Raw genomic sequence first — 25,500 nt, 5'->3', positions numbered from 1 at the left:
AATAAATGTTTAATATATATGTAGTTTAGATCTCTTAAAGCTTTATACAGAAGATTACTTACACACAACACTCCAATGAAACCAAAATTACTTTTTTGGCCTCAGTCTGTTCAAATATTGATTACAATATTGAAGTACTTTGTTATTTCTATGTATCATGTAAAAGTTTGGACTGATTTATGACTTATGTTCTGTTGACTGTGCAATGTTTCAATGATGAAGCAAACTTTAAACCAGTTGTGTATTGACAAGGAAGGCAAATACATTCTGGAAAAAGAGATTTTTTTTTTTTTAAATACTTAATTTTAAAAAATATGAATTTGACTATACCAACAGCCTAATGTTGTTCATTTGAATGACAGCTTTTTACCTGGTCAATGTTATGGAAGAAAAATACGTATTGCCATTTGTCAAGGGGCCTGCTGCAGTTGTTGTTTGAGTAATTGTCAATGATGTTGTGCAAAAACTTCAATGTTTTAATGTCATAGGACCTGTTACAGATATTTGCTTCAAACTTGGAACACATGTTGACAGTGACAGTCACCTTACATTTATGTACAGCAAGTTCAATCGATTTGGTTAAAATATTGATGAAGTTATGCTCTTTGTTGAATGAGAATAATGGATAAGTTTTGCCATCACAGAGCTCAGGTGCTCTTGTTTACCTCCTAAGGTAAAGGATTACTGAAGAGGCTCTATGCAGACTTATCAAAGTAAAGAAACTCAAAAAGACCATCTTATTATGCCCCCCCCACTCTCCCCCTTCCCCCTCTCCATAAAAAAAGAAGGGGAAAATTGCTTTGCACATGTCAGTTCGTCGGTAGGTCTTTCTGTTGGTCGGTCCATCAGTAGACTAAAGTGATAACTAAACAACCAGCAACCGTGATCGCAAAAAACTTGTCATAGTGATAATCGGCTATGCCTGGACCAGGACTTCTAAATTAGTCCAGGCCCGTAGTCCCCAATCAACCCCACTGGGCCTGACTTATGAGGTCATCAGTTCAATCATCAGGTCCAGGTAGCAGTGACCTTGAACTGGAAAAGCTTGTCCAAGTCAAATCTAGACAGTGCCTAGACCTATGGTCCTAAAACTTGACATTGAGGTCGGATGTGACCAGTTGATGACCCATTTTGAGTTCAGGGCAAAGTCTGATTGATGTCTTGCTCTCTTCATTTTTACCACAATTGTATGGCCATGCATATTTTATTCAATTGTTCAAATATTCCTGACAACATCCCTACAACATGGCGCTCAGGGGTGGGCATAATGTTTGACTAAACATCTCTTGTTTACATTTTAAGATGCCCATTTCAACTGTCTTTGATTCAGAAATGTCAAGTTTGGTTAGAAATGTCAAGTTTTAGAAATGTCAAGTTCGGTTAGAAATGTCATGTTTGGTTTGAAAAGTTAAGTTGGGTGAGAAATGTAATCTGTGGTTTTATCTTTTGCAGGTGTCGGCCAGGTGGTTCTACAGGTAGCTGCATGCACTCCATGTAATATTTGCTATGGCATTGAGAAGGCTGAGTGGCCTGCCGGATATGCTGAGGTTTGTAAGCCTGCGTCCTCAAGTAGTTGGAATCCTTTGGCAATTTGTTTAGTCTGATGCTATTTGATAGTACCATTAAATTCCTTCTTTACCTAAGCAAGAACCTAAATAAAGATATCATTATCTGTGAGAAAAGCCATATTCTAGCCTCAGGACCAAGATGGCGCACTTTTCTCGTTTACCGTTGCTTAGGATTTTGTTGAAAAGTGCTCGATAGAAAACACATGAACAGCGGTTAGCCAAAAAGAAGACAGGGTGCTGCAAAAGAGGGTCAGGGTTCTAAGGGAGAAAAGGGTATTTTGTCTTGAGCTGTGAAGAACATGAATGCTATAGATCGGGCTGAAAATGTTAGAAATTGTGTTTGATTGTTCTAAGTGCTAGACCCTAGCTGAACCTGAGCATTTTGAGGAAATCCGGTGGGGTAAGAATCTTCAAGAAGACTTGGTAAGAATCTTCAAGAAGACTTGCAGTTTTTCTTGTTTTCCTATCTTCAATCTAATGCTATGAAATGCTTCATACCCGCGGGCTTAGAGCCCAACCCCTAAAAGAGCTGAAATGATTTCAGCCCTTCTGCTGCCAGGTCAATAACATCCCTGACAGTGTTAAGTTCAGGGATGTTTGCTTTCTGCCATTCTCATTGCTTGAATATGTTACTTTACATGAAAATATACATATACTTTTGTAAAATTGAAGAAGACGTATGTTAAAACATTCATATTTTTATTATCTTTCATTCAGAGAATGGTGGAGCAGTTTAAAAGATGGATGAGGTGGTATGGAAAGAGATACACCAACTTCCTGGTAAGTGATCAGAGATACTGCTAAATCTGCGATGACAGTCTTGTTTTTGACATGCATGTCCCAAAAGTAAGGCATTTAGTTATCAAACCGTCTGTATGTCTGTCAGTCTCAATGGTTTGGGAAACATTAACATGCAAACGCTTAGGCCCATGGACCTGTCACTTGTTCGGCATTTTTGTCGTTACCAGCAGATGAAGCCTATTGATTTTGAAGTCAATGGGTTAAAGGTCAAGGTCATGGTCACTTTGAGCAGAATTGAAAGTTGCTGTTAATGCATCTTACTAAAATTCCAAATGTACAAGACTATGCAAATCAGTTCTTTCATTCTCAATTTTTTTTACTTAACTTCTGTTTTTAGCAGAAAGTTAATTAACAACCAAAACTCTTCATTTATTTTAATGTTTGTTAACCGTGTTTTATTCAATATTTACAGCTAGAAAAGGGGGACTTTCTCTCAGACCATACAAAAGAACGCATAAACAACGCCACGTAAGTCTTTCACTTTTATTTCCAGATTGTACCGCAAAAGTGGTGTAATCGTTTGGAATTATAATTGTCTTGTGTACGTTATAAGAAATAGGTCTCTAGGTCTCAGATTTCATAAGCTTCTTGGTCTCATAATGATTTTGTGAAAGTTTTTAAAAATAATACATTTCTGGAAAATATTTTGTTTTGCTGTTTTCTAGGTTTCTATGTCTCATTAACATTATGTTTGTTTCAAAATTAGTTGTTTTGGATTTGTTTTAGGAAATACCTGTACACATAGTTTTACTTGTAATTAAAAAGTTCTTTCATAAGTTACATGCAAGAGCAAATCTTAGAGTTGCCGTTTGTAAAAAGCACTAAAAAGCTGCCCAATTCCTTGTTCAAGTTGAGTTTGTAAAACATGTTTATTTTTATTTTTCAGAGTCATTTTTGTGAACAACTTTGCCTTCGGACCACAAGTGGATCACCAGGTAATATCTGCCTTCAAAACCCAAGAGGTTGTGGGCTTTGATCCACAACAGGGTTACTTTCTCATGGCCCATAAAAAAGGACAACAATACTGGTTTCAACCAACTAAACGCACACATGAATAATATAAGCTGTCTGCTAATTTAAGCTAAAATAGTATAAACTAATGCACCAGGCAATTATAACCCCCCCACCCCCACCAGGTCCAGGGGTATACCGGGGATAGCAGGGGAAATGGACTGTGCTTTTACCTACCCAGCGGTACACAGTGCCGCGTGAATGCGGTGGTTTTGTCTTCGGCCAAATATAGCGGGGAATGGGCCTTACTTAAGGTCCCTGAGGTGCTGGTGCATTTGCAGGATTTTAGCAGTAGTTCCTCCCCGCAAGGCAGGGATTTTACCGGGGCTTGGCTGGACCGAAAGTTTAAGTCCCCGCTATTTCCACTATTCCCTGGACCGGGGGGGGGGGGGGGGGGCGTGGTTACAATTGACTGGTACATAACTAGCACAGTTAGCGCTTCTATCTCATGGTATTTAAACACAATTTAAGTTGTGATGGTGCCACAGCAATGTCAAGCTAATATGTAGCCAATAGGCACAGTCAGACCTTGATTAACTCAAGTTTACAAATAGAATCCCTTGAAACATTTTTAATTTATCTTCTTTCTTTTTCATGGAAAAACTACAATCAATAGTAAATGACAAATATTTCAAATATAGAGCATCAATACGCACAAAAGTTCAAAATAGCTTTAGCCCTGTTCATGCTAGTCATGATTGTTTTGACTTTAGTAGCTTTTTTTGTACTGACTGCTCAGCATTTATAGTTCAGACATCATTATTCATAAACACCTACACAGTTAAAATGGCAGTCATAGAAGTTGACATGGGTGAAACTATCATGTAAAAAAGGTGTTTAAGTTGATGTTATCAAAAACAATAGAAAAATAATAATTTACATTGCATATTTAGATTACATATTTATCTCTCCGCTATCTCTCTGGTATAAAAAGGTGTTTTTGATGACATGTATGCTTTATAGAAGAATTACAATTGAGGCCAAAATTGGGACTTGGGTGTGTGTGTGTGTGTTTTGAAGAGCACCAGCCTTAGTTAGTTATTGGCAGAATCTATGCGATAAATGTCCTTAGGAAATAATTATTGAGAAAATTAAACCCGCTGTTTAAAGCTGCACTCTCACAGATTGAACGTTTTGACAACTTTTTAAAAAAAATCTTGGAACCAGCCAATTTTTGCAAAAATCCATGGAAACCAGTTATATAAGACTGCTGACAAACAAAAAGATCGCAGATTTTTATATTCAAGTTCAAAAATTGATGTTTTATGCATATTTCTTAAACTGTTAGTAACGGTTTAAGCCATAAAACATAAATTTTCGATCAGAAATATGAAAATCTGCAATCTGATCTTTTGTCGGCAATCTTATATCATTGGTTTGCAGATATTTATGCAAAAATATGCTCTTTCCAAGACAAAAAATAAAAAAGTTGTACAAATGGTAAATCTGTAAGAGTGCAGCTTTAATGAGTTATGGCCATTTATGAACATTGACGATAGTGCCCTTATTTTTTAGAACTAGGGTAAATGACAACTTTTAATATTTATGTGGTGTTTTCACTTTGCTTAATATGTGACCTCTTTGGCTGATAGTTCAGAACTTTGTTTAAGTTAACAACATTTTAACACCATCATTGTTTACTTTCAAAAGAAAAAAAATGTTTTCTGATATTTTATAGCCACAAAAGCACCTCTATGAGATGTTTACACCACTGGTCAAATCTTGTTTTTTTCTGAAAGTTTAATGTAAACACTTGTGATCTGCAGCATTTATATCAAGATTTGAGACAACTGGCACATTGCTAAGTTTAGCCAAATTCTGAAGAATGAGACCATTGTAATCCATGTGCAATCTCATTTCTGTGTTTTGCAGTTGAAGCTACGCTTTGCCAACATGCAGGAAGGGGCTAAAATTGTCTCCTCGAAAGCCTTCTGTCCCCTCAACTTCCGAATCACGGACAGAAACCTCAGTGGTATGCATGGGTTGATACAGGCTTGTATTATTTATAAAGCTCATCTCTTGTCAAATATTTGCCTATTTTTAGAAATGTTTAGTAATTTTTTACCTACAAGTAAAAACTGTTTTGGAAAAATTTGGTCGAAATTCATGAAATATTTGTTTTTAGAAAACTTGTATTCTTACTTTCAAATTTCTGAAAAAGAAGTATTTTTGTGGTCTGTAATTTTAGTGACAATGTTGTGAAGATTTGCCATTGGCAGTGTAATAAATTAAGTCTGAGTCTTGATGTACTATTATGATAAATTTACGTGTATCTCAGTAGGCCAAATAAAAGTGATGTTGTAGTTACTGTAAACAGACGTACCATAATTATACTCAAGTCCTGACCTAAATGTCAGAATAGGTATGGATGTAAACAATACAAAGATATACATACTTTGTACTCAATTAAATAATTTTCCAAAATAAAACAGTACCAGTAGCCTTTTTTTTTGGCAATATATATGGTATGTACCAAGAACCACAAACTATTTGTATTTGGCCTCGATAATGGTTACAGATTGTTAGTATGTACTAACAAAAATGTATGGTTTGATGAGACACAGTCGCATAACCATTTATTTTGTTTTAGTACACTACCAATCTTGAAGTTTTTAGTGGTCTACAATTTATTTTGTAAACTACCCACTTACAGGCCCAGCCATTGTTTATATGACTGCTTCACCTGATTAAAATCAATAAAGGCTAACTGCTGATTTACTGAAATATGTGTATTCGAAAACTTGGGAAATACTGCCTTCTCATTGGACAAAAGAAAATGTTGACCACTAACCATGATAAGAATGGAATATTGACAAGAGAAAAGCTTACATCAATGGTGACTGTTATACATTGCTACTAAATAGTTTATCATTTGCATCTATCTTGGAGTAATTTTTAAAAAAAATGAAATAATCGTAAATGCAGTAAATGCATTTTTGATGCATAAAAAATAACTGTTGTTTGAAAAAAATATTTAATTGCTGTTTTAAGGTTTCCTACGTACAATTATTTGGGGGGAAAAATATGCCTAGTGATTTCCGTATTATTTGGATATAATTTTAAGTATTTGATGTGTAGAGAAAGAATACTTAAAATTTATATAAACATATATTATTTACATGCCAACAAGCGTTTTCAGCGTTGAAAAAGTTTGGATAAAGAACAAAAATATAAACTGCAAAAATCTATGTTTTTACCAGTCCTGCATTTCACATTACCACATTTAAGCGATCAGCAAGCAGTACTCATTCAAATGATACCAGAGTGATACAGGGTCACCAGGCATTCTAAAATTTAATATTATTGCCAATGGCAATCCGAACACCTCAGCATTTTCCATTAAAAACAACCTTGGATGTATATGGTTTACTATGTCAAAAATATTTTATCTACGCTGCAAGTAGATAGCAAAGTTATTTCAGTTTAGCTGTTAAGCTAAAGGACTTCACTCTTTAAGAACCTTAATGATTTATGCGATAAAACCCTTCACTGGGAATCAATTTGACTTAAGTAATACAAATTACACATTAAAATGATACAATTAATCACATTAAAACAATACAATTAATTAATAATATTATTATTATTTTTATAAACCATTTGTACTTATGCGCTGGCATACATTCGAGGTCGTTTTTTATGGAAAGTGGCCGCTGTGCTCCGATTGCGCCAATGGCAAAATTAAATGGCGCGCTTACTTGTACATCGGATTCCTTAAGTGTGTAAATGTATGTGTGTATAAATGAGCTGCATGTCTGTTTGTCCTGAACTTGTACATTTTATCACTCATCGAACATTATAATAGTTGTTGAGTGTTTTATCTACACACATAAAAATCTGTTCATTCATACTGTTATGGTCAAATTCATCTCTCTGTAAATCTTTGAATAAAGTAATACTACATGTATTACCTTAAGGATTTACTTTAACTTGAAATTGTTCAAGTATTATTGTAATAAGATTCACAAATATTTGATTTCTCTAATTCTGCTAAAAATGAAGAATATTTGCTATTTCCAAAAAATGCATATCATTTCAAGACCATGTAAAAAAAATAATGCTATAATACAGATACTTGTGCTTATACAGATACTTGTGATTCTGGAGAATTCTCACCCAGTGATAAATAAATGAAAGTTTTTACAATTGACATGAAGCTTAATCAGGCTACAACCATTGATAACTACTTACTTTGTTAAACGCAAGAATATATTAAAGTCAAGTCCAAGTGTGTTAATTGGTCCTCGGGCAGTATTCCATATACTTCTTATACTTATCCTTAGACATGCCTCAGTGATTTCATTCAGTCTATTGGCCAGTTAGTTTTATCATCCAATCAAAACATTCGGATTCTACTCTTTAAAGGTCAATTTTATTTGGTTATTGATTGCGGCAACTGGTTACCCATAAGTGGCAGTCACAGATTGTGATGTTTTCTTAGCTATTGTTGAATATGTATGTATATATGAAAAAAAGATACCAAAGATTATTTTGAGGTTCGCCCATTTCTTGTCGTTACGATTATGTGAATAGAAAATCTCTTTATTGGTTGAACTGTTATTAATATTTCTATAAGGGTGGTTCAGCATCATGTCAATTGTTCTCAAAGACTGAGGAAAAAAATAAGCATCAAACCTGTATCAGTATTTATAATGTAAGAAAGATAAATTAGCTTAGCATTTACCAGTGGTCTAGTGGTAAAGGTGACTGCCTCGAACCTAAGAGTTTGTGGGTTTGATCTTCACCAGGGAATCTTTCTCATGGCCTCTTTATATGGACATTACCGGTAGTACTGGTTTCTACCCAGGAAACAGGATTGTGTTTGATTCTATAAGCTATCAGCTTATGTCACAATCAATCTGAAAGAAATTATTATCAACTAACAACCTTGCTATATCTGTGGTCTAACGAGAGGCTCGGACGATGTTCTCCACAGATATCGGTGCAATAATGCATGTGACAGAGCTGTCCCCGCTACGCGGAGCTGTATCCTGGACGTGTAACCCAGTCACCTATTTTCTTCATGTTGTAGATAGAACTATGGTGAGTGAAGACAAAGAGTCGTGGCCCTTGGTTGATACAAACTCTGCTAGAGTTACCTTTTCTTAACAGATGAGGTGGCTCTAAAAATGAGCGCACTAAAAGCTCATTGCATTCCATAAGCCAGCTTGCAGGAGAACAAAGATCTGAAAGGAAGACAAATTGCAATGTTTTCATCAGATTAAGATTAAAACTTTATAAATTTAAAATTTGATATCTTAAAATCTGTTGCAAGCTGGCTGTTACACCATCAACATCATGTATAACCCTTGACATAAAACATACATTTTCTGAAACAATAATATCTCTGACAAAAAAATATATTTGCAGTAGATGGGGGTTATTTATAAACAACAATAGAAAATGTATGTTTTACCACCCTGTGTGAATGAGACAGCATGAATCTGGTATGAATGCAATGTCTAGATCAGTGACTGTATCTGTGTACAACCAAACCGTTCCGCCATCTTTGCATGACAGTCGACAATGAGACATTCCTTGTTAGACATGTCTCGGCTGGGCTTTTGCAGATATTGGTACAATAATGCACGTGTCAGAACTGTCCCCTCTGAGCGGGGCCGTGTCGTGGACAGACAAGCCGTTTGGCTACTTCGTACATATCATCGATCGAACGCTGGTGAGTAACACCTCCCAGATGTTACACTGTATATGGCTGCGCAGATGTTCAGGGTCTGTACTCCCCAACGTCTCAAGTCTGAGTTTGAGACTCGGACTTAGAAAAGCCAATTTTGAAATGTTACAAATATCTTTAATATATGTTTATGGACAAAAGATGTTTAAATTATAGTAAAATACAGTCGAAATCCATAGGCTCGAACTCCCAGGGACCAGTGAAAATACCTCAAGCCTCGGTGGAATTCAAGCCAATCGGTAATGCTTTCCTTTAGTATTTAGAAATCCGTCCTTTACATCCAGTTTGAGCCAACAAGGAAATCAACGAGCCAAGCGAGTTTGAGCCAACAGGGTTTGACTGTACGTTATTTAGAACATGCGTAGCTTTTTTACCATAATTACTCTTCAAAGAGCTATTAAACATTAAAATTAAAATTCACAGTTTTTGAGTCCTGGGTCTTAAACTCAAATGAAGATGTTTATGGATATGGGCCCAGATTGATGAATTTGCAGATCTAAAAGGCTCTTTTACATATTATTTTTCTGAAATTTCGCTATAGGCCAGAGCTAAGCCACTTTTTACAGACACATATTTAATATAAATGGATTAAAAGTTGCAGCAAAACTTTGATCTCTGTATTATTTATGTTGAACAGAAACTATTTTAGCAAACATTCTTACCTTGACTGGGTTTTTTGGTTGTTGTCGTTTTTTTCAAAATATTCATTGTATTATTATAACCTTGGTCTGTCATAATTAATGATGCTTATAATATTGTGCAAAAACTTAACATTGGCCATTACTTATAAACCATAATGGCTATTCATATTAGCTAACTTGCATAATTCCATAGATCTAGATCTGCAGAAAACCTAAAAAGTTTGAATCATACTAGCTTAAATATTTGCCCCTTTTTATTTTTCCAGTTTTTGGTACATGACTTATGATTTAAAAAAAAGACATTTTTGTTGGGTGCTCTAGTTGAAATAAGAAAAGTTTTAAGACAATTATAGACATTTCTAGATTTGAGCGCAAGACTGGCGTATCTCCTTCTTTTTGTTCACAACCACTTTGCACTTAGCCCTCGATTTGTGGTTTATGACTTAACTTATTCAGGTACATCTTACGTCAAAAACTATATGTAAAGATACTTGTGGCTGGCACTGTTTTGTAATATGCAGATAGATTAGAGTAGCAGACAACAGTTATGTATGGCTTGAGTGAAAATTGAATTGTTATATTGTGCTCTGTTCTCTATCGGGCATATAACTTTATATGCCTTGTAATAATAATGTCACAGATCCCTTAAAATCTATTGTGGATTGATATGTAAGTGTTGAAATTTCTGTTGAATCCTCTTTGATTAAATACTAAAAAATGGATGCCATCTGGTCATGGTTATGTACTCTAATGTCAGTTTTGAAGCACTGAACATTGTCAAAGAACGACGAAAAACATTTATTAAAGGGGCATTATATAGGTTGATGTGAACATTTTTTTATTTAAATGCATTATCATGTTCAACACATTTGACTAAAACGATCAAAATCATTTGTGTACAGTTTTGTGATATTGAACGATATTTTGGCACTTTTTTAACTGGGGAATTGGTGGCCACTTGAAAAAAACAATTATAATAATATTAATGCATTCAAATTAAAAAATAATAATTTTTCAATCAACCTATATGGTGCCCCTTTAAGACGTATGTACAAGATGAAAGAAGGTACATTGTATCCTGTACGGGTGTGATGTCGTAAGGCTGGAATCAGTGAAGTGTGTCATATCCTCCACTATCCCGTAACTCTGTCCTCTGTAATAACAACTGCACCAACTTGGTTCCCTGCTTATACGGATGAAATAGAATTGTTAGAATAAAACCTCTCTTATATCTGTATTATGTTTTTATATTTATGATAAGAAGGGTCAACCCAATGATATCCGCTCCACTCGCCACACTCAGGTCCGTAAACTTCATATGGACCGGTTTCAGTGTGATGTCACCAAAAAGCCATATTTGGTATAAAAAGAAACAGTTCCTTTGCCCTGAGTTCAATGTCATTATATGGACTGGTCAGAATTCTTTCAATAGATTAAGAGATTGCAGATGAGCTTTGGTTTCTATGTTTGTTGTGGGAATATTTTCGGGTCCATATACTGCCATTGGGCCATCAGGAATATCAACTGTTTCTTTGAAGAATGTATTGAACATAACTGATATTTATCAAGATGATAATTTGATATGGGTAAGACCTCCTTTTTTGTGAGGATATGGGGTGTGTCCCAGTACAGTTGTGATGGGAAAAACCATCTTTTTATGAGGATATGGGGTGTGTCCCAGTAAGTATTTATGGTAAAACCCCTCTTTGTGATGATACAGGGTCTGTCTCCATGAGTTTCAATTGGTAAAACCTCCATTTGTGATTATATATGGTCTTTCCCAGTAAGTATTGATGGGTAAAACCCCTCTTTTTGAGGTGACATGGGGTCTGTCTCAAGTATTGATGAGCATATTGAAATGGGTAAAAACCTGTTGTTGTGAGGATATGGGGTCTGAACTAGTAAGTATTGGTGAGCATCAAAATTGTCTCAACTAACATCACGAGATATTAAACATGAGAAACATTTACTAAACAAAATGCCACCTTAATACACATAGCAATACAATTGTTTTCTCTTTAATAACATGTTTATGAATACTGTTTCTTCAATTGTTAAATACCTATATATACAAGGATTTAAATGGACATGTATGTAAATTTTCTGAAATAAATATACACAATGGAATCAGCCTCTGAAGGCACAAACAGATGTTGCACTGACTTAATTATCTAGTGTTTCATTAATGCTGTTTTTACTATCCATTTATGCATGACTAATGGTTTTGGTAAATATTACAGTTGGAACGCTATTTCCAAAGAATGCGAAACCCTGGCAAAAAGGTGAGATTGTTTTTGTTTTCTTTTTATGTCATTTTTTGCTTGAATCAATCTATAATTTACTAAGAAGCATGCATTTGTTTGGTTGATACATAATTTTCTTTAATTGAATTATCAGTATGGTAAAAATGTACGTGTATTGTACATATATTTATATGCACTCATTCAGCATTATGGTACCACCCTGCTTGAAAAGAAACCACACTATCAATTCCATACAGGCTAAAAGTGAATTATGAACTTTTATACTTGGCCATCCTAAGAATATTTTTACCGCCTCTTGCTAAGACTTCATTTGGTGGACATAGGGCTGAGTCATAGCATCATATTTAAAAGAATAACAACATAACAAAATTTGATCTAGTTAGGCCATTTTAAATAAAAAAATAATTGACGATTGCCTTACATAAGAGGTTTTAATTATTCAGTATTCTGACATTGTTTTATGTTTCAGCATGTTGAGGATGAGCCTGTAAGATCGTTACGAAAAGACCGGCGTGGTAGAATGGTTCCCTCAGCAACCTCAGCTGTTACTAAAAATAACCAGGTGAGTTTTAGACTGGTTCAATTTCAAGTCGCACTTAAAATTTAAGACAGAAACGAGTTAGTGGTCAGGTGCAAGTTTAAAACTTCAGTGGCTAATAATTAAAACTAATAGTAGTAGCAGGACTTATAAATTGTGTCACTTGTGGAGCATGGCGGACACAGGGATTGCTTTGTCAAATGTCGTCTTTGTCTGTGGCGTCGTTGGCATCTCCCTTTAGTTTTTGATCATCCCTTAAGATCAACTGGGTGAAAAGTCTTCAAACTTGGTATGCTCATTGTTCATGGTCAGTAGATGATCTCTTGGTATGATTTTAGGGGTCAAAAGGTCAGTTTCATGGGGACCTTTCCTATACAAATTATTAGCGCTCTGAATAGGCCATCGGATTCACAAAATTTCTAATATTATAAGGGAAACAAGATAAGATATTTGTTTTTGATCGTAAACTAAACAGTTTAACTGATATAAGATTTAAGCGATAAGAATCGTTTCTAGTCTTTAACATCAGTGTAAAGTACCTATTATAGTCAGGGCTAATGTTAATGGGATTTATTAAATTTATTGCCTTATTTCATATTGCTAAATGAACTGAATTTATTCATTTCAGGAGATGAAGACCCATGAAAAGGACGGCTCATTCAAGGCAGCCAAGCTTCTTGACTTTGATTCCACAAGCAATGGCAGCTTTCCCGAGATGGCCGGTAATTCGGAGCAGAATCAGGTATATGGCCCCACGACGCGTCGCAAATGGTCCGAGTGGATCGCTCAACCTCATACATCGAGCGGGGGCCACATTATGTCCGTCACTGATACGGAAAATGTGAGTGATGGTGTGGTCTGCCGTGTTAACTTTTAGGCCTTCCTACTTCCTTCCAGTGACTTTAGCAGTAATCTCCCTTGAATGGTTAAGATTATCCCTGCCACCACAAACACTAATAACTAAATTTCATTGGTTCAAAAATATTTGTGATATATTTTCCCCTATTAAAAAAATTAATGTAATTTCACTTGCAGCATTTATGCGTCTTACTTCGAAGAAAGTTTAAAATTCTCAACTATTTATTTTTTTTACCCAGTATAGTCTCCAGAATTAAATGATATGGAAAGTAACATAATGATTTTGGGTCATATTCTTAAAGCATCTTAAGTAATTTCCTAACTTAAGATGATTTCTTAAAATGTTCATAGTCAAATTAAAAGAAATGTATAAGTGTTTCAAACATTAAAGTGTATTTTCAATTAGTTCATGAAAATATTGTAAGTTTTGATATCATTTGACCAATGAGATACTTTCATTAGGAAAAAGACTTAAGTTAGGAAAATATTTAAGATGCTTTATGAATATTAGCCTAGGCCCCAGTTCCTCGAAAGATACTAAGTAATTACTCAATAATTAACTCAACTCATTTTACCACTTTACAGCATTTCATGGTTCCAAATATTAATAGCTTTTAATGTGTTAGAATCATAATTTCTCATCATAGGTTATATTGATGTAGATTTCTGGAAAACAGGTCATTTTGATATAGATTTTTGGAAAATAAGTTAAATTGATAAAGATTTCTGGAAAACAGGTCATTTTGATATAGATTTTTGGAAAATAAGTTAAATTGATAAAGATTTCTAGGAAATAGGTTAAAATTGTACAGATTTCTGCAAAATATTAGTTAAATTGATAAAGATTTCTAGGAAATAGGTTGAAATTGTACAGATTTCTGCAAAATATTTTATGTTGATATAGATTTCTGGGAAAAAGATTATATTGATATAGGTTTCTGGAAAAATAGGTTATATTGATAAAAAATTCTGCAAAGTAGGTTATATTGATATAGATTTCTGCAAAATGGGTTATATTGATATAGATTTCTGAAAAATCATTTGAACAAATGTTGTTTTAGACCAAGAAATGAACTTGGCTTAATAACTCAAATATTTGAGGTTGTACTAAACAATTTTTGTCATATTGATGTATTGCACACACATTTTGGTTAAAAGGTATTAAAAAATAGAAAATAAATTAAAATGTAAAAAAACACGATTTTTTTTAACCAAAAATTACATTATAAACAGGATGTAAAATTTATTTGATGTACTTAGTTGAGTAAATACTTGGGATTTTTGAGAAACTGGGGCCTGGGGCCATGATTACGAACAGTCTCAGGTCTTATTTCAGACTCAAGTGGCAAAACTAGAAATCGTCATTTCATTGTTACTTTCTTTTCTAGCTGAGTTTTGATAATGAAATTTGCTGAATTTCTTTACTATTCCAAATAAAAAGATTAATCATGTTGATTTTCGTATAACATATGGGATAAAGATGATACTTCGTAATTAAATAAAAATTATTTCCTGAATCTGAGACTTGAGATCGGAATTAAGACTGTTAGTCATGGCCCCAAAACACTTTCATTGGTTGCAAATCTGAACTTGATTTACGTGATGGCAGGGATAACTGCTCTGGAAAGGGGATTTATTGCTGTATAGAGATTGATGGGACTTTACTTTTAATTCCTCATGTTGGGGGTTCCATAGTCATTTTTGCGGATACCACTTGTTGCCGCATTTTACAGCGCATCATTTCACCTGGATACTTCAGCTACTGATTCAAAACTATGAAATAACAATTCAAGTTGTCGGACCAGGAAATGTATAGTCTTTGAAGGATTGCAATGTAAAAATGGCTTAAAAACGGAATCCGCGAAAAGGCCTATTCTCTTTGGGTATAGCCTTACAACAAATAGTTCTAGATTTAGACTGTAGTGATTAGAAATGCATGAATAACAGTTGGGCCTAAAAAAAAATATTGTTTGGTTAGGGTTACATCCTTAAAAAAAATAGGTAGGGTAGGCTTTTTATTTTTTTTATTTATTTTTTTTATTAGGTTTTATATAAGAAAATAATTTTCATCATTGGAGAATGGTGTTAAAGCTATCTTCTGTTTAAACTTAATATTAAAAAGCAATTTTAAAAAAAAACGAGATTTTTTTTTTTTTTTTTTTTTTTTTTTTAATTTTTCATTTTTTTTTTCAAGCTGACTATAAAAACGGTAGAGTCGGCGCCTATTCCGTAGGTAGGGTCGGGTAACCCGAACCAAATGTATTTTTTTTTTAGGCCTTGGTTAAGTATATATAGTTAGACTTCTGGGATATATAATATATTTTTAATAGCTCATAATTTTATATAGGTGGGAATTAACAAGGATTAGTCGCCGAAGTCAACAAGCAACAGTCTTTCATGAGAATATACAGAATTACATTTAAAATGTGGATGGTTTATAAATTAATGAAGCTAAAATATAGGAAAATATGCTCTTAGTAACGACTTTTAGGGCTGATTGCTCAGAATATTGCCAAAGTTTACAACGTTGTCGTTAACATTATCTTTTCAATAAAAGTGTATTGAACGCCCTTATGTAATTTTGTTCAGTGTATTGTACACCTTGGTTTTATTTAATAAATTGTGATGTTAAAATCTACTGGCACACTGAAATGCCTTTATCCTAAATCATATGCAAAACTTAATCGCTTAAATCACCGAACAGCATTTTCTTCCCAATGCATTATAAAAAACACAACGCTCATGGGAAATCACGGTGTAGGAGTTGAAGTTATCCTACACTGGTTCAATGCCTTTCTTCAGTTTTGTCAAAAGAGTTGTTTCCGAATCATAACTAAATTAATCGTAGTAATTGTACGCCCTCATAACAATTTCGTTGTTGTACCAATACCATCAGATGTTTGATTTTATATCATAATTGGCGCATTTAAAAGACTGTTTAGGCCAATACCGTAGCTATGTTCTATCAATTCATACTTAGTCATATAATTATTATTTTGAAAGATAAAAATATTTTCAGCTTGTGTATAATATTGTAAACACTATATTGATGTTGTGATGTAATCATAGAACTCATTCGCTCATATATTTTTTTTTAAAGAAAAAGATATTGTATTGTGGCTGTAGCATTAGTGTTAAAGTTGCCGTAGTGCTTACACTTTTACCTTGGCCATAAGTCCTAAATTATTCAAGATGTTCAGATGAAACTTGGTACACATGTTTGTATTGGCAATTTGCACATAGCAAGGCCCATAACTCTGGTTCTTATTGTTGTAGTTATTACCCTTGTTTGATAGAAAACAATAGATTGTGGCGCTCATGTTTTAAATATTAGCTGTTCAAATATAACAAAATATGTATCAATAGATGGATGCCTTACTTTCCCATCATCACATACATTTATGTACCGGTAGTTATGTAAAATATCGGAAATATTATTGTTCAATGCATATCAATATATACATGTAACAACATAGGCAAAATATTGATTAAATTCACCACTCATTGTATATGGTTTAAATTTATGCTTCAGTTCAAAAATGGATACTAAAATTACCTTGAATTAACTTCTGTCAATTATAAATAATTGTGTCACAGCTTTTTTAAAACAGGTGAAGGAAATTTTTGCTTCATTTTCAGGAAGATGAAGAGAACTCTAAACCACATAAGATGAGCGCCAACGAAAAAATTAAGAAACAAGTGGCGAAGGTTCTTGCTCGCGAAAAACATGCCTCAGCAGAAAGAGCGAAAAAGGAAGCAGCTGAAAGAATCGGACGAACAGAAAGGGCATCGGTGGAGAGATTGAGAGCATCTGAGGAGAAGGAAGTGCGTCAACACGTGCAGCCAGTTCGGGCGTCGTCAGCAGAGGCAGCTGGAGCAACAGAAAGACGGGCTCACTCAATGGCAAAACAGCGGATACAGATGGAGCTCAACAATCGACTTGTGCTAGAAGACACTGAAGCAGAGAAGAAAATGGGTAAAGCAATAGTTGATTTTGTGGAATCTAATTCTTAAGTTTGAGTCAAAACAATGTAATTTATAAATGCTATTTATATTTTTATTATGAAGCAACTATTTGCTCTAATGGATGGGGTGAAATCAGAATACTGTATTTGTACATTGTATGACCAAAGAATTCGTTATGAGTAATACTGATGGCTCCATACGCGAAAAGATGTTGAGAATGAAGTTTGATTTGATGAGTTCTGTGCTTGATACATGTTTGATGGAGCTCCAGTGTAATTCTTTCTTACCGTATGGGTTGTTTATGGTTGTTTATGTATATGACGTATGTAACTGTATATTGCATTTGTTTCTCACCACAGTTGCCTTGGTACAATTCTTGGCCTTTGTTTATAAAAGTTTGGTTTGCAGTCACCAAATGAGTTTCATCTTGGATCTTTTCGATTTCCCCCACAACATAAAGACCAAACTTCCGCATAACATTGTTGTGAGTGATATATATATATAATGTTGGAATAACATGATTGTGGTAAGATCAATCAGTTTAAACTGTGTAATTGTAGTACATCGCCGGAAGCAGAGAAAGGTGCTGTCAGCCATCAAGGCGCGTGCAGTGGCCAAGTCTCGAACCAAGGAGAAAGTTCTTGCCCTTGATAGCCTTAATCTCCTACATTCTCACACACTTCTGTCAACATCTACCGCAGGTAATAAGTTTTGTATTTAAAAAAAACTTAATTGTGGTATGCTATTGTGAACATTCTTTTATGATTGTGGTTTTGGTTGTGGTTACGGAAATTGATATATTCACTTCCCTGTTGGTCTAAATACTGCTTACTCTGAACATTCGGTGAAATAAATTCTGATCTTTAATCAAAATTCAACTGATATTCTACCCAGATTTTTTGTTTGTTTTTTAAATCCACGAAAAAAATATATCAAATTAATTTGCATTGATTATCAATTTAAAAATTACTACATTACAACAACCTTTTCAATGAAATTCAGAAAATATCTCTGTATATTGAACTTTTTGGCATGACTTATAGAATGCCTAAATGGTGTTGTTGTTTTTTACTGTTCATGTTGAGATAAAAACAACATCATAACCAAACATTGTAAATGTTTCTGTCACATTTCATAACATTAGTATTAATGTATTATTCTATTGATTTAGCTTCGGACAATATGAGCTACAATGATTCCAGCATGACGTCCATGTCCAACTCATACTTCAAGCCATCCGTCCAGTCACAGTCGGTCACAGCCCTTGAGATGGCCCCCGCCCTCCAGAAACTCATGGGTATGGCCAAGTATAGTCAAACTGATGTATGAAAATAACAATTCAAAAAATAAGTAGCCTGGGTAATATTCAATAACCAACTTATATTGAAGATAAGTTTAAGATTAGAATTTTGTTTTGATTGGTCAGTATATTTAGCTGACCAATAGGCTGAATGGAATCACTGAGGCATGTCTAAGGATAAAGTTAAGATAAATATTGAGTACTGGCCCAGGATTGAAGTTATGTTAGTGTCATAGTTTCATTATTTTGTCACATATATGACATACCACAAGGTTGAATAAATAATAAAAACACAGTGTGTTGCCATTTGTGATGTAAATATAGAATTAAGATTATTGCAATTTGACTAAAATCCTTTATTGCAACCCGCCCGCCCCTGGAGAAAAAAAATGTATCTCGAATAAAATTTTTATAAATTTCTACCAATTTTCATACATAAATCCAGTAATCTCAGGCTCTTGGACAACGAGTTATTTTGCAGGCAGAAACTTTTAGAAAAAAATGTATCTCGCCCAAACTGAATTGTTTTTTGATTGGGCTTTGTTTCAGATGCAATGAAGCAGCAGTACATGCAGTTCCTTCTGCATATGCAGACCCCCAACTACCACGACTCCGTACAGAAACAGATTGACAATGAACAAGTGAGTATTAGAATGCATTGAGTGAGTGTTTGAATAAACAAGTGAGTGTTTTAGAATGCATGAAGTGAGTGTTTGAATGCACAAGTGAGTGTTTGAATGCATTGAGTGAGTGTGAGAATGAACAAGTGAGTGTTTTAGAATGCATGAAGAGAGTGTTTGAATACACAAGTGAGTGTTTTAGAATGCATGAAGTGAGTGTTTGAATGCACAAGTGAGTGCTAGTATGCATTGAGTGAGTGTGAGAATGAACAAGTGAGTGTTTTAGAATGCATGAAGTGAGTGTTTGAAAACACAAGTGAGTGTTTAGAATGCATGAAGTGAGTGTTTGAATACACAAGTGAGTGTTTGAATACACAAGTGAGTGTTTGAATGAACAAGTGAGTGTTTGAATACACTAGTGAGTGTTTGAATACACAAGTGAGTACAAGTGAGTGTTTGAATACACCTGTGAGTGTTTGAATACACAGTGTTTGAATACATAAGTGAGTACAAGTGAGTGTTTGAATACACAAGTGAGTGTTTGAAAACACAAGTGAGTGTTTGAATGCACAAGTGAGTGTTTGAATGCACAAGTGAGTGTTTGAATACACAAGTGAGTGTTTGAAAACACAAGTGAGTGTTTGCATGCACAAGTGAGTGTTTGAATGCACAAGTGAGTGTTTGAATGCACAAGTGAGTGTTTGAATACACAAGTGAGTGTTTGAATGCACAAATGAGTACAAGTGAGTGTTTGAATACACAAGTGAGTGTTGGAAAACAAAAGTGAGTGTTTGAATGCACAAGTGAGTGTTTGAATACACAAGTGAGTGTTTGAATGCACAAATGAGTGTTTGAATACACAAGTGAGTGTTTGAATGCACAAGTGAGTGTGTGAATATACAAGTGAGTGTTTTAGAATGCACGAAGTGAGTGTTTGAATGCACAAGTGAGTGTTTGAATGCACAAGTGAGTGTTTGAATACACAAGTGAGTGTTTGAAAGCACAAGTGAGTGTTTGAATGCACAATTGAGTGTTTGAATACACAAGTGAGTGTTTGAAAACACAAGTGAGTGTTTGAAACCAAAGAGAGTGTTTTAATGCACAGGTGAGTGTTTGAATACACAAGTGAGTGTTTGAATACACAAGTGAGTGTTTGAAACCAAAGTGAGTGTTTGAATGCACTAGTGAGTGTTTGAATGCACAAGTGAGTGTTTGAATACACAAGTGAGTGTTTGAATACACAAGTGAGTGCTGTAGAATGCATGAAGAGAGTGTTTGAATACAAAAGTGGGTGTTTTAGAATGCATGAAGTGAGTGTTTGAAAACACAAATGAGTGTTTGAATGCATTGAGTGAGTGTTTGAATACACAAGTGAGTGTTTTAGAATGCATGAAGTGAGTGTTTGAAAACACAAGTGAGTGTTTGAATACACAAGTGAGTGTTTGAATGCACACGTTACTGCTAGAATGCATTGAGTGAGTGTGAGAATGAACAAGTGTGTGTTTTAGAATGCATGAAGTGAGTGTTTGAAAACACAAGTGAGTGTTTGAATGCATTGAGTGAGTGTTTGAATACACAAGTGAGTGTTTTAGAATGCATGAAATGAGTGTTTGAATGCACAAGTTACTGCTAGAATGCATTGAGTGAGTGTGAGAATGAACAAGTGTGTGTTTTAGAATGCATCAAGTGAGTGTTTGAATACAAAAGTGAGTGTTTTAGAATGCATGAAGTGAGTGTTTTAAAACACAAGTGAGTGTTTGAATGCATTGAGTGAGTGTTTGAATACACAAGCGAGTGTTTGAATACACAAGTGAGTGTTTGAATGCACATGTTACTGCTTGAATGCATTGAGTGAGTGTGAGAATGAACAAGTGTGGGTTTTAGAATGCATGAAGTGAATGTTTGAATACACAAGTGAGTGCTTTAGAAAGCATGAAGAGAGTGTTTGAATACACAAGTGAATGTTTTAGAATGCATGAAGTGAGTGTTTGAATACACAAGTGAGTGCTGTAGAGTGCATGAAGAGAGTGTTTGAATGCACAAGTGAGTGTTTTAGAATGCATCAAGTGAGTGTTTGAATACACAAGTGAGTGTTTTAGAATGCATGAAGTGAGTGTTTGAATGCATTAGTGAGTGTTTTAGAATGCATGAAGTGAGTGTTTGAATACACAAGTGAGTGTTTTAGAATGCATGAAGTGAGTGTTTGAATGCATTAGTGAGTGTTTTAGAATGCATGAAGTGAGTGTTTGAATACACAAGTGAGTGTTTTAGAATGCATGAAGTGGGTGTTTGAATGCACAAGTGAGCGCTAGAATGCATTGAATGAGTGTGAGAATGAAGAAGTGAGTGTTTTAGAATGCATGAATTGAAAGAGTTGAATGCTTAAGTGAATGTTAGAATGCTCAAGTTTAATAGTGCTTGAATGCATTTAGTGAGTGCTAGAATGCACAAATGAGTGCTAGATAGTTTTAAATAAAATTTAGAATCCAAAATGTGGTGTTAGAATGCACAAGTATTAAATGCTTTAAAATGTCAACTATTCATACTTAGTGTATCTATATGGAGGATGTCTTGACATAAAACCACACTATTTCTATGAGCGATTTGACGTTTGATTAAATATCACTGAAGATACACGTATAAAATTGTATCCTTATAACAGTTTCATGGTTCTTGATTGCTAGGCCCGGCAGCGTGATCTCAAGAGTGAGGTGGAGCGATTAGAGAGGCAGATACAACACCTACAGACAGATAGCACATGCCTGCTTAAGTCTCGACTGAAAGAGGTAATGTTAGGATTAGAATTCTCCAGTGGTACAAGTGTCTGCTGCTCACCCACAGATAGCACTGGCCTGCTCAAGTTTTAACTGAAAGAGATAATTGTATGATCAGAGTGGTCTAATGGTATAAGTGTCTGCTGCTCACCCAAAGGATGGTCACAGCCTTGTACTGTTTCTCCACTGAAATTTTCCCAATGGACTTGAGAGTGATTCATACACAAGTATAAACAAATCATGCTATTAGAGAGTGTGACAGCAGCATTGGTGGCTAGACTTTAAATTCACTGAATTATGAATCCTGAAGAATAAATCACTTCTCAGGTCTGTTATTGCTTCATGTTTGTGTTATTTATTTTTCTGAAAATGAAACATTCATATGAACATCTGACTGTTAATTTTCTGGATTCAGGAACAACGACAACACATAGATATAAACTGAGTTTTAAATAGTTGTTTGATCAGGGATTATTTGTTAAATGTCCATGACAAATTCACACTAAGAATTATATCCATACAGGTGGGTATTGATGCGACCACACCAGGAGACTTTATCTCCCAAGCCCGGGGCATTCTCACCCAGCAGAACGATCTAGAAGTTCTTGCCGACACACTTCAGAGGCAGATTGACCAACTTGAAACAGAAAACAGCATGCTGGTAAGTTTTTACGTTCCTGTGGAGGATCCAGAAATTTATTTATGATATAGGTTCTTAAAGATGCACTCTTACTCCAAAATAAGATTAGACCACACTTAATACATTTGCTTTAATATATCAAAAAAGGATGAATAAATGTTGAAAACATTGGTTCTTAAAAAGGATACTGAGTTTAATTCAAAAGAAAGGTGCAGAAAACACGGTATGTCTACCTTACGAGACAAAACTAAATCACAGTAAATCTTCTAGCACTCGCCAATTATTTAATATTTTGGCATTTTCAGCTATTAAATACATTGTTACAATCGTGTTTGCAGTTATTATTTTTTTCCATAAATGCATTATGCAGTTAGTAGTTATTACTCATAATTTATGTTTGTTATACATGTGTATGTATTGATTTTGAATATAAGTGTCACTTTAGCTTGATTAGGTGTACAAGCCATGTATTATTATAAGCTATATTTCATTGCTTCAACTACATGGTTGTATGCTATTATGATATTTTTATAAAAGGAATTCTTTAGTTAAAAACATCTTATCATGTATGTTTCACATATTACAGATGAACTCCCAGAGCCAGGCTTTTATAGGACAGAGTTTAACATCGGGGAAATCCAACGGGAAAAAGGTAGCATCAAACATTTAGTGATCTTTTAGTAATTGTTATAAATGCTCTTTAACATCTACATACGTACAAAAACATATGAATTTAAGTGTCTTTGTATGAATGTTTTTGTGTGTATTAAAAGTACTGTTAAAGCATAAAAATTAATACTGAAGCACAGGTATATGCTTTGTCCGCTGATTTCTGCAATCCACAGTTCCGAAAGTTGTAAAAACAGTCAATCTGTGAGGGTGCAGCTTTAAACTTAAAAAGGTTTCATTACAATGCATTTTATTATGTAATAAAGTGTCTATGAGGTGATTTAAACCACTAATTTATACAAAAAAAAAGTTTATTTGTTTTGCTATTTGATCCGGGAGGTCGTATTTGACTCTCATGGATTCTTGCAAATATTTATTTCTTTCTATCAGCGCCTTGTGAAATCCAATTCTGCAAAAATTCCACTGGGATTGAAAATAACCTACCAGATCAAAAATCTGTACTATTAACCTTATTGTATTTCATTTGCATAATTTACAACAGCCAATTGTACATGTCTAGAAATCTCAAATTCATCTCTACCTTACACTTACCTTTTTGTTTTTCGAGGGGCTTAATACAGTTCAAGGAAAAAATAACTAAATTGTGGTCATATTTCCTTGTATATGTAAGTCATCGAAATTAGACTTTTGGATGAACAAGCCCGAATGCTTATACTATTGCTTGGCATCAAATTTTTTAACAAGCCCTGCTATATTAAATTCAGAATTTGAGCAAGCCCGATAAACATGGTCAAATTTTCATGCATGATTATTTTAGAATGGCCTGGTACAGTTTTTCAACCTCAGGAAAATGTTGATATGAATTGTAATGATATTTTCTTATAAGAATTACCTAGTTCAGTTATCTTGAACTCATATTTTGTTTGAAATAAAGTGTGATCATATTTCCTTGTATATACTTTCAGAACGGCCTAGTAACGCTATCTCAAACTCAGGAATACATTGCCAGCCAGGTGGCTGAATCCTTAATGAAGAACCAGCAGGTTCAAGCCCTGGAATTTCAGGTCAACCAACTGGCACAATCTTCTGGCAACGACCAGCTCAAACATCCATCTCAGGGAAAATCGAAAAATTTGGATGGTAGAAAGAGACGGATCGAAGAAACAGAACCGGAGAATGTAAATCCAAATGTAAATCCTGTGGATTTTGTGAGTCCTGAAGTGTCTCAGATTCTTGGTACTGTTAGTGAGGTTGGTCGGGAGAAAAGTTTGGGTTCTGGATCGAAAAGAGGCAGGCCTGCTACTAAAAATCGTAAAAACATATCTTCAAGGGATTCCCCTAAAGACGCAACAACTGCTGGAGGAAATTTATCAATCAGGAAACTTCTAGAAAACACAGGAACTGACCTTTGTGTAAAGGCTGACCAAGGTCAACGAAAAGCTAAATTAAATGGTCATATTGACAGAATGGACTCTGATCTCAGTATACAACGCCCTAGTTTACCTATAAGCATTCCACTTGACTGTCTTCCCGGCAATAATATGAGACGTACAACTGAATCTGAGGGGGACATCAGTTTAGAGAGTAACAGTGGCAACAGGAAACCAATGAGCTCTCAGTTTGGTTCCCATGATGGTAGGACTGGTTCCCCTAGGAATGATGTCACTCAGGAATCAGCCAATGAACAAACAGCATTATCCACTAAGTCATCGTCATGGACTTCAGCAAATTTTGTGTCAAATGCTTCTCTGGCATCAGCAAAAACGGATTTTACTATGGACAAAATGATTATTCCTAAGAAACGAGGACACATTTTTAATGGGACTACATCAGATATTGTGAAACAAAGTATCATTAATAAGGTTGAAGGTAATCATCAAAATAGAGAGATGTATTTGTTACCTCAGGTTAAAAATAAAAAGGAATCCAGTAAGAGCAATAAGCGTAAATCAACCTCAAATCAGAACGCAGCGTCTAAGAGATTAATGAAAAAAGACAACCAACGAGATTTAAAATCTGGTCCGCAGTTGCTACGCAGTATGCAACCTCCGAACTCTGCATCACCGGAGACGAGAACAAACACGGCCATGTTGATTTCCACAGCCAATCAGCCAATAGCTATTACTGCGATACCGTCTCCAGATGTCCGGTCCCAGGCATTCAGACAGAGGAATGAAGGTCAGAAAGGATTCTTTAA

The 25,500-nt window shown here is 34.8% G+C and overlaps 1 protein-coding gene across 4 annotated transcripts in view; it reads left to right on the top strand.

Moving 5' to 3' along the window:
- Positions 1 to 25,500, top strand: part of LOC128213429 (nuclear pore complex protein DDB_G0274915-like) — a 53,963-nt gene that overhangs the window by 21,250 nt on the left and 7,213 nt on the right. The window contains exons 7-23 of one of the 4 annotated variants that reach the window (XM_052919114.1): positions 1,453 to 1,547; positions 2,286 to 2,348; positions 2,782 to 2,837; positions 3,256 to 3,304; positions 5,253 to 5,352; positions 8,951 to 9,057; positions 11,954 to 11,995; positions 12,447 to 12,539; positions 13,144 to 13,257; positions 17,013 to 17,349; positions 17,900 to 18,040; positions 18,511 to 18,636; positions 19,189 to 19,280; positions 21,944 to 22,045; positions 22,557 to 22,694; positions 23,260 to 23,325; positions 24,269 to 25,481. In XM_052919114.1, the coding sequence (XP_052775074.1) occupies positions 1,453 to 1,547; positions 2,286 to 2,348; positions 2,782 to 2,837; positions 3,256 to 3,304; positions 5,253 to 5,352; positions 8,951 to 9,057; positions 11,954 to 11,995; positions 12,447 to 12,539; positions 13,144 to 13,257; positions 17,013 to 17,349; positions 17,900 to 18,040; positions 18,511 to 18,636; positions 19,189 to 19,280; positions 21,944 to 22,045; positions 22,557 to 22,694; positions 23,260 to 23,325; positions 24,269 to 25,481 (2,934 nt within the window). The other 3 variants (XM_052919113.1, XM_052919112.1, XM_052919115.1) reach the window with 3 other exon arrangements.

Source organism: Mya arenaria, chromosome 13, assembly GCF_026914265.1.
Source record: "Mya arenaria isolate MELC-2E11 chromosome 13, ASM2691426v1".
Classification (NCBI taxonomy): Eukaryota; Metazoa; Mollusca; class Bivalvia; order Myida; family Myidae; genus Mya; species Mya arenaria.
Note: the sequence above shows the minus strand (reverse complement) of the source record. Positions and strands in the feature narration are given on the sequence as shown.